This window comes from Sinohyriopsis cumingii, chromosome 7 (genome assembly GCF_028554795.1).
Source record: "Sinohyriopsis cumingii isolate HCF-2022 chromosome 7, ASM2855479v2, whole genome shotgun sequence".
Lineage (NCBI taxonomy): Eukaryota > Metazoa > Mollusca > Bivalvia > Unionida > Unionidae > Sinohyriopsis > Sinohyriopsis cumingii.
Window position 1 is genome coordinate 15,092,551 of NC_142967.1, and position 20,114 is coordinate 15,112,664.

At 37.5% G+C, this 20,114-nt stretch overlaps 1 protein-coding gene across 1 annotated transcript in view; it reads right to left on the minus strand.

Moving 5' to 3' along the window:
- The window catches only part of LOC149794767 (mini-chromosome maintenance complex-binding protein-like), a 119,286-nt gene that overhangs the window by 21,565 nt on the left and 77,607 nt on the right, over positions 1-20,114 (minus strand). Inside the window, exons 10-11 of the mRNA XM_089964403.1 lie at positions 13,819-13,936; positions 6,513-6,678 (exon numbers count right to left, since the gene is read on the minus strand). Coding sequence (XP_089820529.1) covers positions 6,513-6,678; positions 13,819-13,936 — 284 coding nt within the window. The remainder of the gene's footprint in view (positions 1-6,512; positions 6,679-13,818; positions 13,937-20,114) is intronic.

The window sequence follows — 20,114 nt, forward strand, 5'->3', positions numbered from 1 at the left end:
TAACTGGGTTTTGTAGGTGGTCTTGAGCTGGTATGTCCAGAGTTCAGAGTAGACAGAGGCTTCACGACAAAAGTCTAGTTACCCATGGAAGGCAGCCTGTTCTTGGTGATGAGAGAGGATGCCATCATGAGTAAGACTCAGAACTGAATGTAATTCGGGACTGCTGATATGGAATGTAGTTGCCAATTCTGCCTGCTGTCACTAATGCCACGAGGAAGCAGGTCTTGTATGAAAGGAGTACCAGAGATGCCACTGAGAGTGGTGCAGAAGGTTACTATCCAAGATAGGTTACACTTTGGGCACAGGGTTAACATTTTTGACCTTGTATACTCAAAGACGGAGAGAAAGTCGGGCAAGTCCATGTTTTGTCTGATTTCCTTTCTTCCGTGTGACAAAAGGTGTCAGCAATGGTGGAGCAGTAACCTTTTATCTTACTTAGAGTGAGCTTTCTCTCTTCAAAGGACCAGAGGAAGTTAGCTATTTGCGGCATAGACGCCTGGAGAGGTATGTTTTGTATATTTATGAACCACTGGACAAAAACATGACACTTGCCTTTGTATGCTTTCTAAGTCGAGGGCTTTCTAGCAATTCTCTCCATGACTGGTTGTGAGGATAGCCTGTATAATATGATTCAGATGTGCTGGGTATGTGTACGAATAAAACAACTGCCCTTGTGGTTGTTAGGGTAGATGAGGGAAAATCCGGATTTTCCAAGACTGATGAGGTTGCTGATCCATGACTTCTGATTGGTGCAATGAGGAAAAGGTGACACTCTGATTATCTCGCTTCTGGATCATTTTGGTGTCAGAGGTTTATGCATCCAGGCCATTCCAATCTATCGGTAGAGTGTCAACTGCCCAGGCTTCTGAGTCTGGGACTGGAGATACCAATGCTGGAAGTTTGGTATTCCACCTTGTTGCAAATAGATCCACCAATGGTCAGTCCCACTGGGTACACATCTGAGTGAAATTAAGGGATAACGAGCCATTCTGTTTGTATTAGTCGATTCTATTGGGACAAAGACTCGGCTAGTACTTTAGGTGTTCCAGGATATAGCAAACTAGTATGTGGATTTTTGTTGACAAAACCACTTTATAAAGTCCCATTCCAGGAGACAAGGGTATGGGGACTTGGTCCTTCCTTGTCATTTGAGACGAGTTACCACTGTAGAGTTGTTGGAGAGAACCAGAATTCCCTTGCCATTTAAATATTCCCACCACCAGTAAAAGTCCTTCATAATGGCCATCATCTCTAGAATACTGACATGCAGATGTCATTCCTGTGGAGACCATACATCACTGGCTTCCCACAAAGGATGATAGTAGGTTGACTCGTCAGCCTTCGGTGCTTGTATCGATATAGACTGTAATTGCAGATGGTTGTACTTGCAGAGGTAACCCCCCACCCCCTTGAGCCAAATTAGGAAGCCACTATTCCATAGATGGTGCCTCAAGTGTCTGCAGATGGAGAGAGGTTGGTCCAGTGGGCAATCTCTTGGCCTCCATTAGGACAAAAGAATCATTTGCAATGGGCACCCTAAGGCAATAAGGTTAACTGATAAACAAGCATAGTAAGCAAAGTAATTCCCATGCAGATGGAATTTTCCTCGAAACTAAAGTCCCCGTGGTTCGGATTGATACTGAACTCCATACCTAGGTGAAAAATGTTTGACATGCTACTAGGTAAGATTTTTCCTTGTCAGAAAGAAGCTCAGCTTGGTAAGCAGTGTAATGAGTGTTATCGTGTCATGTTTTGATCTAACTCACCTGATGTTTCTGTCATCTAGGTAACTTGATGTTGCTACCATAGAAATGGTCTGGACATGCATAATTACTTAATTAACCACGAGTGAAGACACAGGGGCTGATGTTGAGTCCCATGGGAAGTGCCCTGAATTGGTATATGATGTTGTAGGCAAATCACAGGAATGTCTTGGATGCCTTGTGAATAGGGACATAAAAAGTATGCATCTTTTAAGTCCACATGATTTCACCCTCTTGGATGGCATTCAAAATGCACTGTCATGTTTCCTTTGAGAACCAAGGGGCATGAATGAATTGATAGTGAGCACTTAGGTTGATGACGGAATGCAGAGTGCCATTTGCTTTGACGATCAAGAAAAGTCTAAGATAATACTGCAGAGAAAAGTCAGAATGAACCATAGAACCATCTTTGTGCTTTATCTGCTCTGGCTTGCAAGAACTTTTACTGGGTGGAGCTTCAGTAGGACAGTTTTCTGTGGTTTGTGTCTTAGGTGTGGGTCTTGGGTCCTTTGGTTGATTTCCCATACTATCCCTCTATTGACACTGTGGTTGCAGGGGAAGGAAAGTGGTCTCCTAGGTGGCTTGTTGCAGCCTTCTTCAATCTGGCTGTTAAACAGAAGGTTAGAGGAAGAAGGCTTTGCTTGTAGCTTGGCTTTTTGGTGGTCCTTCAGGAAAGGGCAGGAAGAGAGAGTTGTGTTCCACCACCTGTAAATATGTTGCTGTGGTTATGCCACCGGCCAAAGTATGTTGAGTGGCTCTATTCAGTTCTTGGCCCATTCCTGAGACAAACTCTATGGAAGCCTTGATGTATTTGGATTGGGACAAAATGTGTTCTGCCTGTTGGAAGATTGCCATAGAGACAAAGTCCAACATCAATGCTACAGCAACCATATTGTGCACTAACTGCAGTCTCATCTAAGGCCATCTGATCCATACATATGGAGTGTGGCTTTGTCATCCCCAAAAAGCCAATGTCACTGTCGAGTGTTAGGTTTTCCAAATGAAAAACTGGTGTATGGCTGAGGTAGAACTGCAGATGACATGATGATGAAGGCAGGTCAGACTGTCTGTAATTCTCCGAGACTGTGGAAGGAACTGAAGTTGACTCTTCTGTTTCATCATAAGATCAACAGATCTTGGAGTTCTAGTCCAGGTTGTTGATGAAGTGGGAGGAAGAGGGCAGAATTCTGGGGGTCAAAGGCAGAAAATGTCCTCAGTGACGGCTCAGAAGGCTGAATCTTCCCCCGACATCACTAGAGAACAAGCAACATCCTCTTGCTTTCATGAGGTCAGGATAAGGTCTGCTGTAATGCATGGGACTTAGCTGGCAAAGAGTGAAGAAGTCTGCCACTCATTAAATTTGTAGGGTGCCCAGAAATCAGAAACCATGACTTTGATATAGTCACACGTCTCTTCCCATGGCAGAGTGTAGACAGACTGCAAAGTAACATATGTTGAACCATGAGAAACTAATCTTGGCATCTTGCCGAATGAGTGTATGGATGGCCAAGGACAGCATGAATATGTAGAATCACTGAAGAATGGTGTTCAAAGTCGAAGGATGCTGTGGTAAATGAAACTCACCTGTATGTACCAGAAATGATGGAAATTATACATGTATAAAGAGTTTCTCAAGGCCATAAAGTTATGCACACATATAAATATTGTAGCCCAAAACTATCCTGTGAAGCTACCCATGCAAGAGATAAAGTGCTCTTTAAATAGGATGGAATGCTTATGCCACTAAACTTCACACAAGTATCACCATAAGAAACATGCATGAGCAAGACGTGACAGAGTGGAAGCAATACAGAAATGCAACCAAGTATCTATTATTACATACAAAATCCTTCACATAAATGGAACCGAGGCAGAATAATAGACATGTACAAAGTAGTTGTGCCAATATCCATTACAAGTCAATTACCTGCAGGGAAAAAGGCCCGAAGACCACCTGTAAAATCACTTAAGTTCGCACTGGATACTATGAACGCCTTGGAATAGTAACTCACCCAAATATACCCATTTGTAATGGAATTACACATATAATGGGGAGTTTTATTAATAAGCACTAGAGGCTTCCATGTATATAAAATAATTATAACCCAAGCTTAATGTGAGGTCGCTTAGGCTAGCTGTGCAACTAACTAAATGTATGATGACAAGTGCTACCAAAATGAAATGTCAGAACAACATCGGCATAGGAAGAGAAATAGTTTGAAATATAGATGGAGTATATTTTCCTTGGAAGTTAAAAACTCCTCCAGCTTCTCTTGGTATATCTTCCATGTGGATTCTGGTCTCTCGTGATGACAGCGTGCTTCTAGCATGAGTGGAAGTATTAACTGACAGGTTCCTGGATTTGCTGCCAACCCGTATAACTGCCATGTAGCTCTCAGCAGACAACATTTAACTCCCTTTAACTAAAAGCGGTGTTTGGGAGGGTTAGATTTGCGAGGTAGCAGTAGTTCTCGAAAGGTATTATGAGTGGGTAATCTAGTTCTCTTCTGAATCAACCATAACACCTGAATGTATTCATATTAACATGTAAAAGGCAGTGTCATAATACATAATGTTTTCACCGATATACATGTGAAGTGTACTGAAAGCTCTTGGAGTAATGTTCATTCAAGCCCAACCCCCCAATTTCACACTTTTTATGTCAATCCTGTTAATTTTTCAAAGGTACCTCACCCTTATGTACAAAGTTGTGTATTTGCTGGACAAGTAATAATAAAAATTATGAATTTTTTTTTTAATTACCACACCTAATATGAGAAGCATTATTTATTATTAATATGATGCTTCAAATTTCCATCAGTAATGTGTTGCAATATATTGCATGCTGCTACTGTCTTGCTGATATAAACCCTCAAAGCAGAAGGATGGATGGATGGAATGACTGACATAATATTCAATGGCTGTATTCATAGTGGGCCATAATAAGAAAAAACAACAATCAAATGCAAAACAAGTTTAAGGATGGCTTCAAAAGGGTATTGTGGGCACATCAAGCAAGTTTGCTAAATAAAAATAATTCACCAAATTAAAGAAGAAAACAACATGCCTTGATAATGTGAGAATCCAATTATTTTTAGCAAGTGCTCCAAGTAACAATCAATTTTAGGAGCCATACAGAGACCTATTTGACAATTTTAGTGGCCATTTCAATTTTTGTATACAAAGACTAAATTTTTTTTTTAAAGTATAGACATTTAGAGCAGGAAAGAAATGAGTGACAAATTTATGGAAGATGACAAAAAAGTATGGGCTAATTAAAAACAAGCATAAGATAACAAGATAATTTCTGGCAGTAAAGGTATATCTATACTTATCTGACAAATATTAATGATCATTATCTGCTTTAAACTCAGGCCAGACAATGCAATTCACCATTCTGAGTTGCCTGCCGTAAGATTCGCTGTTCTCATTTGCTTGGAATGGCCTCTGATTCACCATTCTGAGTTGCCTGGCATATCCTCAAATTCACCATTTTGAGTTGCCTGGAATGGTCTCAGATTCAGTATTTTGAGCTGCCTGGCCTGGCCTCAAATTCACCATTCCGACTTGTCTAGCCTGGCCTCAGATTCAATATTTTGAGTTGCCTGGCATGGCCTCAAATTCACCATTTTGAATTGCCTGGCCCAGCCTCAGAATCATTATTTAGTGTTGCCTAGCCTGGCCTCAGATATACTATTTGGAGTTGCCTGGCTTGACCTCAGATACACTATTTGGAGTTGCCAAGCCTGACCTTGGATACACTATTTAGAGTTACCTGATCTGGCCTCAGAATCACTATTTGGAGTTGCCTGGCCTGGCCTCAGATACACTATTTGGAGTTGTCTTGCCTAAAATTCACTGATAATGGGCTCTTACCTTAATCTTTTTCTAATGATAATTTAGGGTATTAAAGCCCTGGACATGTGTGTGTATTTATGGTGGAGTGACAAACTGTAATTTTATGTCTAAATTCTCCTTGTATTTTTCCATGTCCACATTTTTCAGAATTCATACCCTTTGCTGAGATTGACTGCCAAAGTAATGCATTAGATGGTCACTTATAAAGCTATGAACCACACTTATCACATGTAATAATGGAGACTTGATGGATAATCAGCAGTGTCACAAGTGAAAAAGGAATAATGTTGTCTGCCATCAGTTTGGTTACTTGTAATTTGAAACTGTTGATGTCTTTTTCTAGTTGATCCATTATGGATCTGAAGTTTGGCCAGTGGTTAAACAGTTGACAAATTATTTTTGCCACAACTTTAGTCTTTAGTTGCAGCTGCAGTTTTCAGTGAGGAAGTAAATAAATTTAAAGTTTTGTTATAAAATGATTTTGTAGCAAATAACAGCAAACATGCAAATTCAGTACAAATCAGGAGTTTTTGCACATCACTGTTGGCAACTGTCTACAAGGCACTGTGGGTAAAACTGTTTCCATGTTTTATTCAAACACCTTAGCCATCATATCACTGAAAATCATTTAAATGACAGTGTAATACAAGTCATCCCCATAACTCCTTGCAGAAAAGTACCGACAAGGACTCGAATTGTGATGCAGATTCATGTTGGCTTTTACAATGTGTCTGCCACAGTCAGCTGCAACTTAACCCAACTCAAATGAAAATACATGTACTGAAATGACTCTGTCATGGTTTGCAGTTGTACGGAATTCTGTGAAATCGAAGAATGTGCCTACTTGCTCTTGTTTAATGTGATTTAAGTTCTGGCAAAACAAAAACCCACCATCAGGGTTAAGCTGGCCTTGCTGTAGTGCCATTTCATCTATGACAAGTTCTGTTCCGGAACTCAGCTGTAGCAGCCCACTCTGAAGCCTGTTGGCTGTGTAGTCCTTCCGTGGACTGAATCTCAGGTTGTTCATATTGTCTAGGGATATTGGTAGGAGATGGCACTAAAAAAATTATAAATAGAGTTTTAAGAGTGGCATATTGCAATAATGAATTTTACATAACTCTGTTTCAACAGGTTCAAGTGGGTAAATCCTTCCAGTTTTCTGGAAAGACACCTCCCCTGTTGGTCAAAGTTATCGGGTCTTGAACTAAACATACTGTGCAGAAACCATTATTTTCTTATTTAGGGCTGTTCCAGTAAAACATATATACCCCACATTCCCCCCCGACGGCACTTCAAAAATACTTCTGTAGGAGGTTGTGTTTCAAACCAATTTGATTCTGAGAGTGGAAGGTTGGTTAGGAAAATCACTTCTGTTGTGGGTTGTGTTAACAAAAAGAGAAATCGCTGGTGAGGCTGTCAGAAAAATTAATAAAACGAATATATATTTAAAATTGCATCTAACCCTCTCCTAGTGGTCTAACATGAATAAAACATTGGGTCAGAAAATGATGCCAGTACACGTGAGTGCATGTAATTTGTACGAACTCGAGTACTTTTAAAGCAGTGATATGCGTTCTGCAAATTACATCAACATTGTGGATATAAGACATGTGCTTTGCACAGTATGCAATAACTTTAAAAGTGCCTTTTGCAATGTAATATGCATTGCCAGTAGCAGTCTCACAGCACTTATGCGACATCCAGATAAGTGGATACTTTGGTTTGACATGAATGGCTGTTAAACTAAATCTAATTAGTTCATTAGCCCTGGAACAAGCATTTTATGTTAGTTTTAAACTTATTTTCGTCATGGAAGCTTTACAAATGCGTGTTTCAAATAAAGGCCACACAGGAAACCAAAATGGCTGAATCACAACACAGTTTGTCTTCAGACAACATTTTCAGTCGGCAAAAAGTGGCTGGAGACAGCTATGATGACAATGAATTTCATGTATATCGGTCTGTTGGACATTGGGAAAATGTCACTGGAAATACCAGCGTGTGATTTTGAGCCCATAATTGATGTTGAGTGTGAGTCCGATGTATGTGTTGGATGGACAATATGCAAGGTTATATTTATGCAAGATACCCATGTCTGAACAGACTATGGGATTGTTGGACTTAAAACCCTAATACAGCATTATGGAATTGAAAAAATCTGGCAAAAGAGGCAGCAAAGCCAGAGGTCTCAGAAATGTTTAATCACGTGTATTTGGATGTCAATTATTTTTTTGGGATGCAGAAAATCACTTGGACGAGAGTCCTTCATATGCATGTAATAGGTGGGTAGAAAATTCAAAGACATGCCAGTCCCTGCTTTAGCCATCTGTTTAGTGGGAAAATGTGTTGATCAATTAACTGTGCTGATATTTAGAATGACAGAATTTAGTGTCTGCCCTCTTCCTCCCACTTTTTTACCATCTCCATTCGTTTTACTGGTACCAGTACTTTTAATAAAATTGTAACTTCTATTTTCTTGCAATTCAAATATTTGTAATTATGTATTATTCTCAAAAGGTAAAATGTACTTAGTTTTGTTGTAAAATCTAAAACTATTAATTAGCAAGGGACTAAAGTAAAAAGAGGGTCAACTTCATGTGTGCAGAAATTATTGCCATATTACAGTGTTGTTAGAAATAACAGAATAGTTGTACAAGATGTATTTTGCAAAGCTGTAGAACCAGCACTCGTATTGTCACTACATATTCCATTTAAATAATATAATTATTTATGCATAATCCTATCAGTATTTTCCCAGTAGTATTAATTTTCTGATCTGATGTTGTTTGTTTCTTGTGCAATTTTTTACACATAAAGAATTCTCCCAGTATCATTAAAACACAATGTAATCTGCACCAAATTGAGTTGTTTGAGAAGACATTAATGTTTTTAACCCAAAAAGCTATGAATTCTGGCATTAAAGTCTCAAATTAAATAACATTTGAAGTAGCCATGATAGTAATTTAGGATGCAACTGTACTAATTTCACCTATGGTATATAAAAATCTTGAATTGATGGAGGAATATGGCTCCAAAATAAACACTTCAAATTTAGAACCTGTTCACTGACTATGAACAGAGTATATAATCCAAGTCCAACTGAATTGTCAGAAAATTAGCTGTCAAATATGGAGTAAGCCTATGGTCTTTCTGCCATCCCAACAAAGACCGTATCACAACCACGTAACCATGCCCAATGACATCACAGTAATAACTGCTATACAACTAGAGATGACATTTCTTCGAGAATTTTGATTTCAGTAGAGCCTTAACAGAGTGAAAGAGTGACAGATATTTAAGTGTTAGGGAGATATTTAACAATGGCTATTCCTCCCACAACCACTCCCTCACTGGAGATCACACACACACAAAACTAGAGTAAATCCTGAAATCCTGGCAGCATCCCTGCAGGGGAGACAATTTGACTATTTTATTTTATTGGTCTCTGGTTATACCACGGTATTTCTGTTACATGAACATTATCTTACAGTGTGTCCAGTCCGCATGATTGAAAAAAGGCTTACAACCATTGAGAATTGTTGAAGGACTCGCTACAGATATGAAAGAATGAGAACCATACTATAAATCAGTGAAGATAAAATAGAGTATATATGGGTTTGACTGTCCCTGATTGGTTGATAATGAAAGTAAGATTTTAGTAAAAAGAATCTTTTGAGAGCTTGTCCTACTTGTAACTGAAAAAAGTGAGGGACATTGTTTTATTAACATAGTTTCCATCTGTTTACAGACCAGAGTTTGGAAGACTCTTTACTGAAATCAGCAGCTGACTCTTTGGTGCAGTATTGAAAGCACACATTTGAAATTTGTGTAGGTCCAGAAAATGGTGCAGCTGTTATGGTTTTCTTTACACAAAACCTGTCATCATAGATGTGTCTATAGTGATACAGATTTGTTCATGAGCACTCAAAATTTTAAGTTATTGAATTTTAATATCATGGTGTTAGCACAGGTTTACAGTGTGAACTGAATTAGTACAGCGAGTCCTGAATTCTTGAGTTTTGTGCAGAAACATGGAATCCAAGCAGAATACATCCAGAAATGTATAGGTTTTCAATCTTGGATTTAGTCTCACCATTGCATTTCACACTGATATGCATATTCACAGACAATTAGTATAGTAGGAGGAAAAGTAAGTGAGAAATTTAGATACATATCATAAACAAGACAAACAGTATATGGGGGGACAAGATCATTAGAACAGGCTGGAATGGAGAAGTATAATAAAAACAATAATGAGTAGAAGTGTGTCTCTTTTTTCATGTGTGCAACATTATCTTCTCAGTAAGAAATTAAATCAAAGGGAAGACATTAGGTGGAGGAAGAACCCAGAAAGTCCACCAACCCAAATTTGCGACAAAAACTCTTGTGAGCTGTGCAAGTGATGTAAAAGCACCTTAGTACACTTGGGCACATGCAGCCTCTGTTGATTTGATGTTTATCTCCAACAGCCAAAGTCATTTAGACATGAGATCTCAGGTTTTGGTAGATCATTATGGCCTTTACACCATTTTCAGATGAACAGGATCTATATATGGCAGCCAGTTTTACTGCTGAAGAAAATCCAAGTACTTATGAGACACCAAACACCACTTATGTAGAACCACTGCCCTTCCACAAGTAACTGACAACATTCTCATTTACACAGTGGAGGCAAGTAATCACACGACAAGCATCTTGTACCTCTGCCATGGAAGCCCCTCAGATCTGTATCACATGACAAGCATCTTATACCACTCTGCCATGAAAGCCCCTCAGGCCATAGGTATAAGTCTCATATGAAACACTAGAAGTGGGAGATAGAACCTGTGACAACTGGATTGAAAGTGAGAATGTTACTGCTAGGCCATCAGTGATGATGATGCTGTTGACAAAACAGTTAACTGCAATGACACTGATTTTACGAGTACTCTGGGAAAAACTATTCCTTGACTTTCATCCATTTTTTAAAATCTAATTAATGATATAAAAAATTTTGAATTGCTATATTTCTTTTGTTTTTTTAAACTTTATATTAGTCTTGCAACAAGCATAAAATAAGACATCGGTAACTGAAATATATGTTCTTACAAGAAATGATATAGGTATTAATGAGTTTTTTTTCTGACAAATCATGGATTATAAGTTTACCAAAACATTTATTGAATAAAAACATAATAATAAGGAATCATAACATCTGCCCACACATTTAAAGCAATACAAGATTCAACTATTATTCTAATCAAAAGCAGCATGCCTGAGAACAAAGAAAAATAGCAAAACATAGTGATCACTATAGCAAACACACAGTTTAGTAAAGATATAAATTCATGATGTCTGTATTAGAGTAGAAATCCCTATTATAAAATCTGTATTCAAGGAGGTTAATTTTGTAGGTATTAAGGGACTGATCAGTGACATCAACAAATAATAAGCCGCCATGAAAATTTGTGATTTCACAGTATCAGAGACATACATGGCTGACAAACATACAAAAGGACAAAAGATTGATTATAATGAATGAATACAAATAAAAATATGCAGCAGATTATAAGAATTCAGTAGATTACATCCAGCCAGCTGTCATTTAAACCGCTTCAGTCCCCAAACCAATATTAAAATCGCTTCTACTGCCCACTAATCCATAGCCAGAAAGTATGTTAAAAAAATATGCTTCTGTAGGGGTCAGTGTTTTTCGATTAAAACATATCTGACAGTGGATCATAATTTTTTTAAATTGCTTCTGTTGTGGGTTTAATTTGAGAGTGCCTTCCCCCTAGGGGGGTATATGTTTTACTGGAACAGCCCTTAGATTTATCAGGACCTTAGACACATCAATCAATAGGTTTCTTCATTACCCCAAGTGCAACCATCCTCAGTTTGGTTAAGGAACTTGCTCTAAAAAAAGTAACTTATTTTGCAAAATCCATTTTTCTTGGAGCCACAAGGACATGTACCTCTTTCCGCCTCACCACATTCAGTAAGTCTCTTACTTAAAGTGCAAACTCTACATATGCTCTGGTATGTGGTATAGAACAAAATTTATTAAGCCAAAACCATTATGTTCAATCACAGTGACCTTGATCGTTCTACTCTATATTCAAAGTCAAATGGTTCCTTTATTATCAAATATGTATGCCATCCATAAACCATGGTTTATAACTGAAATTTTTGGGCAGGAACCATTGATCTTTCAATCACAGTAACACTGACCTTAAACCTTTTGACACCAATATTGATAGGTCACTTCCTTACCCAAGTACAAGCAATCCACTACATTTGGTCAGACCTGTGATGCTGAACTAAAGTTATCTGAAACCATTTTCCTTCCTTCAGTCACAGTGATCTTGACCTCCAAATTTAAATGATTCTTCCTTACCCCAATGCAAGTCATTCAAAAAGTCTGTTTCAGGTTCATGATAAACTTTTAAAGTTATTGTGTGGCAACAATTTCCCCTTTCAGTTACTGTACCTTTGATCTTTGACCTTTTGACCCTAGCTGTACACTGTGAACAATTTAAGTTACAATGCAGAAACCTTTTTTCTTCTTGGTTCCAAAATTAACCAGTTTCTTGTTTACAAAAGGTAAAAGCCATTTACAAAATTTGGTGACTACTGATGCAGATGAACTTGAGTTGTTAGAAACCAGTTTTCTTTCTTACAGTCACACTGACCTTTATCTCTGCATAACCACAAAAATGTATAAAGAAAAATCACTGTACAATGAACATCCACATCACTGTCCTGATACAAGTCTGCATTGATTCCATCCTGGTTCCAATTCATGTGTATGACATCTCAGGGCTGGAAATTAGCATTAGTCTGCTAGCCTGCAAATTTCCTGTAGGACTAGTAGTTTTCATAAGTTGTATAGTCCAATGAATCACAATATTTCATTTGTTAATGGCCAGCGTTTACTTATACAAGCATACATAATGTTAAAAGTCTAAAAGATCAAGCAATGTCCAACTTTCTTGGTGTTAATCATGTAAATCACAAAGATTCAATTGTTCAGAGGATCAGAACAAATGGGATTTTACAAATTCTATTTCAAAAAGAGGTTTTGTGTTTTACCAGTGTTGTTAGATTTACAAGGCAAATTTGTATGTCAAGATGGTTATTGGAGTTTCTACTGACCTTTTTTTTATGACATTGTAGAAATTTTGTCATTTATGTTGGAGTTGTTGTTGTTCTAGGGTTTAACGCCATTTTTCAGCACAAGATATGCTATACATGGTGGCCAGTATAACTGGTGAAGGAAGAACCCTGGAAAACCCAGGGAAAAACCACCGACCCACAAGAAGCTACTGGCAGGCTTTCCCACGTATCCACGCTAGCTGAGCCTGAGACTTGAACTCATGAAGACAGAGGTGAGATGGCAGTAATCCATAACAGTGAGCACTTTAGACCACTCAGCCACTCAGGGCCCACCATTTATGTTGGAATCAAGACATGCACTACCTACAGAAAAATGGGAAGTCACTGAAACCACACAGGTAGGATAGTGTACCCGCTTATTACCAGAAAAGCAAACCAAAATGACCTTGCATGAGACCTACCAGTATGGGATCTATAGGCAGATGATTCATTGTTTCAGAAACTGAGTAAAACATTTGTTGTACCACACAGCATATGAAAGGTCAGAGTAAACTAAAAGACTGTCAATAGGATTTGTGAACACGTGAAACCCCCATTGTACACATCATTCCATGGTCATTACAATCTTTATTACATGAGTAACCATTCCATATTTGAAGGATTACTATTAAGGAGATGCCTATTTTTATCTCTTGCAAAAAAGCAACAGCATGAATATACTACTACAATGAGAGATCATCTCATCTCACCCTGCTTTCACTGTAGCATGATATTCATAACACTGTCAGTGTGCACTTCTAATGATGACCTTAATCAACACATAATTACCGATACGGTTCTTTCATACACCACAATGTCAAATACAGTAGTATTTTGCATAGCAGCAACAATACAAGAAGAATGGTTTAGGGTCCTTTAAAAAAAAAAAATTAGCATGATTCCTATAGATGCAAACAAACATTCGGATGAAAGAATGTGCGCTGTAAAGTTAGAACATTTTGAAAAGAATTTTTAACTTAGCCTTGAAGTACAAGTCTTCTCTTGTGTTCTGAAAAACTTTGGAACTGTGCACATTGTGCATGACAAATATTTTCTTGCTGACCTTGGTTACAAGAGCGGACAGAAGGTGGTGTATCAGCTGACTATATACAGATGTAGACGGGCAGTTGCTTAAGTTGACACTGAGTTTTCCCATTGGCATCACATCAACTCGACCATACCTAAAACAAGAATAATATAGCAGTCATAGATCCTTCTTCTGAAAGAGTGGAAACAATGTAACTAACATATATGATGGAAAGTGACCCATAAACCATTGTGAATATTTTTTTCTGGAAAATTACCATCTCTGAAATAGGGGCTATGTATGAAGCTTGTTTGATATTAGTTACAGAAGTGGGCTAAGTGAACTAGGTTGCATTATATCCTTGCCTGCTGCTTGTTTGATGTTAGTTACAGAAGTGGGCTAAGTGAACTAGGTTGCATTATATCCTTGCCTGCTGCTGGTTTGATGTTAGTTACAGAAGTGGGCTAAGTGAACTAGGTTGCATTATATCCTTGCCTGCAAATAAAGAACCCTTATGTTTTGTTGGGACTTTTCATGCAAATAATTAATTCTGCTTGCAGTTCTGAAGTTTGTTTTTCTATCTGTTTATAAAACTATGCGAGTCTGTTCATGTACATGTATTGATGTTTGTGAAAAATCTGCACCCCAAAATTCCCAGTATCATAAATGATATGATTGCTTTATTTTCTTCTGTTGATTGGTGTGAGTTGTAGTACAGAGATTGTTTCATAATGTAAAGATAGGTTTATAACAACAGACTTTATTCCTGAATAGAGATACAGTGAAATCCAGGTAAACATTGGTGTAAACTGTTTCTCATCTGAATTTATAGATCAATTTATCAGGCTATTTAAGAGAAAACAATAGAACACCACAGCCTTCTCAATATGCTATTATAAATGCCCACTGAAACAGGTCTATTACCTGAATTATCAATAGCATTATTAAGGCACTGCCACATGTGTACCCTCCCCATCCCCTCATCTTAATTCTTATTATTTTCCAGTCAGAAATGTAGATAACAGCTCCAGATCACTTCAATATACACAGGCCACTTATCATCGAAATGCTATGGTTACATGTGAAGCTGTAATGTAGTCAAACACTGACGCGAACAGAACCATTTAAATTGGGGGGTGGAGGATTATCTATTATAATCAAACATATTACCCTAGCTTTTGCTCTGCAGTAGTGCCAAGTCTTAGTTATAAACTGAAGTTTCAATCAATAGAGTTTAATTTATTTATTTTCTCCCATCTTTTAAGGAATTACTAATCTGTTTTTGGTGAGATAACTCTTAATTAAATTGAATAGTTTAATTCAGTCACTGATACATACCTCTTGAATTGACCATCTCAAATTCATGATGAGGTCAAAATCTTTATTACCTAAATAAATTTCAGTTTGAGTATTTGTCATGCCTAAATACAAGTTTCTTTTTTAGGAACTACAAATGTTTGATAACTGCATTTTAGTAGCAATAGAACTACGTCTTTGCAAATTTCCAGCAAATATGAATGTTTTTTTAAATTTATTTATAAAAAGAAGCATTTCATTGTATCTACATTAGTAATTCCATTAAAAATGTGAACTTTCTAGAATTCATCAGTTGAATTCCGTTAGAATCCCAAATTAAATACTTGGGATTCAACAGAAATCAAACAGCAACATTTCCAGAAATTGTGCGTTGTGCACATTTGCGACGGAATAAATGATATAGATACAATGAAAACTGGCTGATCAGTACTCATAATCTGACTATTTACACCTCAGGGGTAAATTTTCTACAATATGTTTGCGTATGAAAAAGAGGTCATGAAATTCTAATGGCTCTTGACCGATAATGTTGTTGTTGTAGGGTTTAACGCCATTTTTCAGCACATGATAGGCTATACATGGCAGCCAGTAATAATGGCGGAGGAAGAACCTGGGAAAACCCCGGAAAGAACCACCGACCCACGAGAAGCTACTGGCAAGCTTTCTCATACCCAGGTTGGCTGAATCCGAGACTCAAACCCACGCAGACAGAGGTGAGATGGTAGTGATCTGTAATGGACAGCGCTTTATACCACTCAGTATGTGTAATGTCTATAGCATAGACTCAAATCATGTACTGATATGCTATGACACAAAACTCTGTGTATGTCTGTAGCACAGACTAAAGCCATCATATGCTGATATGCCAGGATACAAAACTGTACATATCTGAAGCACAGACTCAAGTCATCATGTGCTGATATGCCATGACAAAACTCCGTACAGATTCATGTCATCATGTGTTGAGACGCCATGGCACAAAACATGCAGTATAGTATGTGTAATGCCTGGAATAGAGACCCAGGGTCAATCAATTATCATTTTAACAAGTCCAGGAGATAAGTTTTCATTCCTCTTCTGATTTATCTTTTATGACTATAGGGCAGACATGTCGAACATGTGGCCTGTGGGCCACATACAGCCCAGTCCTTCATACTGTGTGGCTTGCATTGAAAAATTAGCGATAAGGAACTGTTCTTGCTCATGTGGTCCATGACCTTAAGCATTTTATCTGTCATGGCCTACAACAAGAAGAGGTTGGACACCCCTGTTATAGAGTGTTTAAACAATTATGAAATCATATTGACCAAACATGCTATAGTGTTTAAACAATTATGAAATCATATTGACTAAACATTTGATAGTGTTTAAACAATTATGAATACATATTGACTAAACATTTGATAGTGTTTAAACAATTATGAATACATATTGACTAAACATTTGATAGTGTTTAAACAATTATGAATACATATTGACTAAACATTTGATAGTGTTTAAACAACTATGAATACATATTGACTAAACATTTGATAGTGTTTAAACAATTATGAATACATATTGACTAAACATTTGATAGTGTTTAAACAATTATGAATACATATTGACTAAACATTTGATAGTGTTTAAACAATTATGAATACATATTGACTAAACATTTGATAGTGTTTAAACAATTATGAATACATATTGACTAAACATTTGATAGTGTTTAAACAATTATGAATACATATTGACCAATATGCTTAGTTTTGTTACATCTACTGACTGCCCAACAAAGAAGCAATGTAGTCACCTTAGAATTAAGCAAAGTAGTCACCTTAGAATTAAGCAATGCAGTCACCTTAGAATTAAGCAATGTAGTCACCTTAAAATTAAGCAATGCAGTCACCTTAGAATTAAGCAATGTAGTCACCTTAGAATTAAGCAATGCAGTCACCTTAGAATTAAGCAATGGTCACCTTAGAATTAAGCAATGTAGTCACCTTAGAATTAAGCAATGCAGTCACCTTAGAATTAAGCAATGCAGTCACCTTAGAATTAAACAATGTAGTCACCTTAGAATTAAGCAATGCAGTCACCTTAGAATTAAGCAATGTAGTCACCTTAGAATTAAGCAATGTAGTCACCTTAGAATTAAGCAATGCAGTCACCTTAGAATTAAGCAATGTAGTCACCTTATAATTAAGCAATGTAGTCACCTTAGAATTAAGCAATGCAGTCACCTTGGAATTAAGCAATGTAGTCACCTTAGAATTAAGCTTAGTTGGCATTATCTTAATATAATTTTTTAAACAAAGAAACAATCTGTAAATTAGACCTAGTAATTTTTGTATTTTTCTTTGTTAGAGTGTTTAATTGGCAGTATAATTGATAAATAAATCAATGGCCCTGACCTACCACACATGACGGGCAAAACCTACATATAAGGATCTGTCTGGTAAATCAATGATTGGTTCTCTGCCAAAACAGGTTTTAATTATGTGATAACACTTTAAATTATTTCTCATTTAATATGGATGACTCCAGTGGCCTAAGTGGTTGAACGTCTGCCTACGGATATAGGAGGTCACTTGTTCGAAACCCCTGCCATGTCATACCAAAGACTTATAAAAATGGCACTAGTAGCTGCTTCGCTTTGTGCTCAACATTAAGAGTTTAGTGTTAGGACTGGTCGGCCTGCTGGTGTCAGGATAATGTGATGGTCGAACAAGATGCTACATGTCTGCAGCATGATGCCTCAGTGCTAGACATCACTTTAAACCGCAACACTGCATATATCGTAGCGATATGACTAAAATCATTAAAAGTTACAATCCAAATCACATTTAAAATGCATCAAAACATTGGTAACTTCATCATTAAGTCCATCTATTTTTAATATTGTGACATAAGATGCCAAATTCTCCACATTAATGATACACATATTTCTGTGGCAATATGAACTCAACATCAACAAATAATACTGTAATTATTTTCTTGGCACAACCATAATTTAACAAGGTAAATCAGACCTTAATAGACTTCATATATAGCTTTTCTCAAGAGCAAGCATTTAATAAATTCCTTGACAGATCTGGGTATATGCAGCTTGTTAGGATCAACATGTGGCACATCTGGGTATATGCAGTTTGTTAGGATCAACATGTGGCAGATCTGGGTATATGCAGTTTGTTAGGATCAACATGTCGCAGATCTGGGTATATGCAGTTTGTTAGGATCATAAATTACTAGCAGATCTGGGTATATGCAGTTTGTTAAGATCATAAATTACTGGCTGATCTGGGTATATGCCATTTGTTAGTATCAACATGTGGCAGATCTGGGTATATGCAGTTTGTTAGGATCAACGTGTGGCAGATCTGGGTATATGCAGCTTGTTAGGATCATAAATTACTGGCAGATCTGGGTATATGCATTTTGTTAGGATCAACATGTGGCAGATCTGGGTATATGCAATTTGTTAGGATCAACATGTGGCAGATCTGGGTATATGCAGTTTGTTAGGATCATAAATTACTAGCAGATCTGGGTATATGCAGTTTGTTAGGATCATAAATTACTGGCTGATCTGGGTATATGCCATTTGTTAGTATCAACATGTGGCAGATCTGGGTATATGCAGTTTGTTAGGATCAACATGTGGCAGATCTGGGTATATGCAGTTTGTTAGGATCATAAATTACTGGCAGATCTGGGTATATGCATTTTGTTAGGATCAACATGTGGCAGATCTGGGTATATGCAGTTTGTTAGGATCATAAATTACTAGCAGATCTGGGTATATGCAGCTTGTTAAGTTCATAAATTACTGGCTGATCTGGGTATATGCCATTTGTTAGTATCAACATGTGGCAGATCTGGGTATATGCAGCTTGTCAGGATCATAAATTACTGGCAGATCTGAGTATATGCAATTTGTTAGGACCAACATGTGGCAGATCTGGGTATATGCAGTTTGTTAGGATCAACATGTGGCAGATCTGGATATATGCAGTTTGTTAGGATCAACATGTGACAGATCTGGGTATATGCAGTTTGTTAGGATCATAAATTACTGGCAGATCTGCATATATGCAGTTTGTTAGGATCATAAATTACTGGCAGATCTGGGTATATGCAGTTTGTTAGGATCAACATGTGGCGGATCTGGGCATATGCAGTTTGTTACGATCAACATGTGGCAGATCTGGGTATGTGCAGTTTGTTAGGATCATAAATTACTGGTAGATCTGGGTATGTGCAGTTTGTTAGGATCATAAATTACTGGCAGATCTGGGTATATGCAGTTTGTCAGGATCAATATGTGGCAGATCTGGGTATATGCCGTTTGTTACGATCAACATGTGGCAGATATGGGTATATGCCATTTGTTAGGATCAACATGTGGCAGATCTGGGTATATGCCATTTGTTAGGATCAACATGTGGCAGATATGGGTATATGCAGTTTGTTAGGATCAACATGAGGCAGATTTGGGTATATGCAGTTTGTTAGGATCAACATGTGGCAGATCTGGGTACATGCAGTTTGTTAGGATCACAAATTACTAGCAGATCTGCGTATATGCAATTTGTTAGGATCATAAATTACTGGCAGATCTGGGTATATGCAGTTTGCTAGGATCAACATGTGGCGGATCTGGGTATATGCAGTCTGTTATGATCAACATGTGGCAGATCTGGGTATATGCAGTTTGTTAGGATCATAAATTACTGGTAGATCTGGGTATGTGCAGTTTGTTAGGATCATAAATTACTGGCAGATCTGGGTATATGCAGTTTGTTAGGATCAATATGTGCCAGATCTGGGTATATGCAGTTTGTTAGGATCAGCATGTGGCAGATATGGGTATATGCCATTTGTTAGGATCAACATGTGGCAGATCTGGGTATATGCAGTTTGTTAGGATCAACATGTGGCAGATCTGGGTATATGCAGTTTGTTAGGATCAACATGTGGTAGATCTGGGTATATGCAGTTTGTTAGGATCATAAATTACTGGCAGATATGGG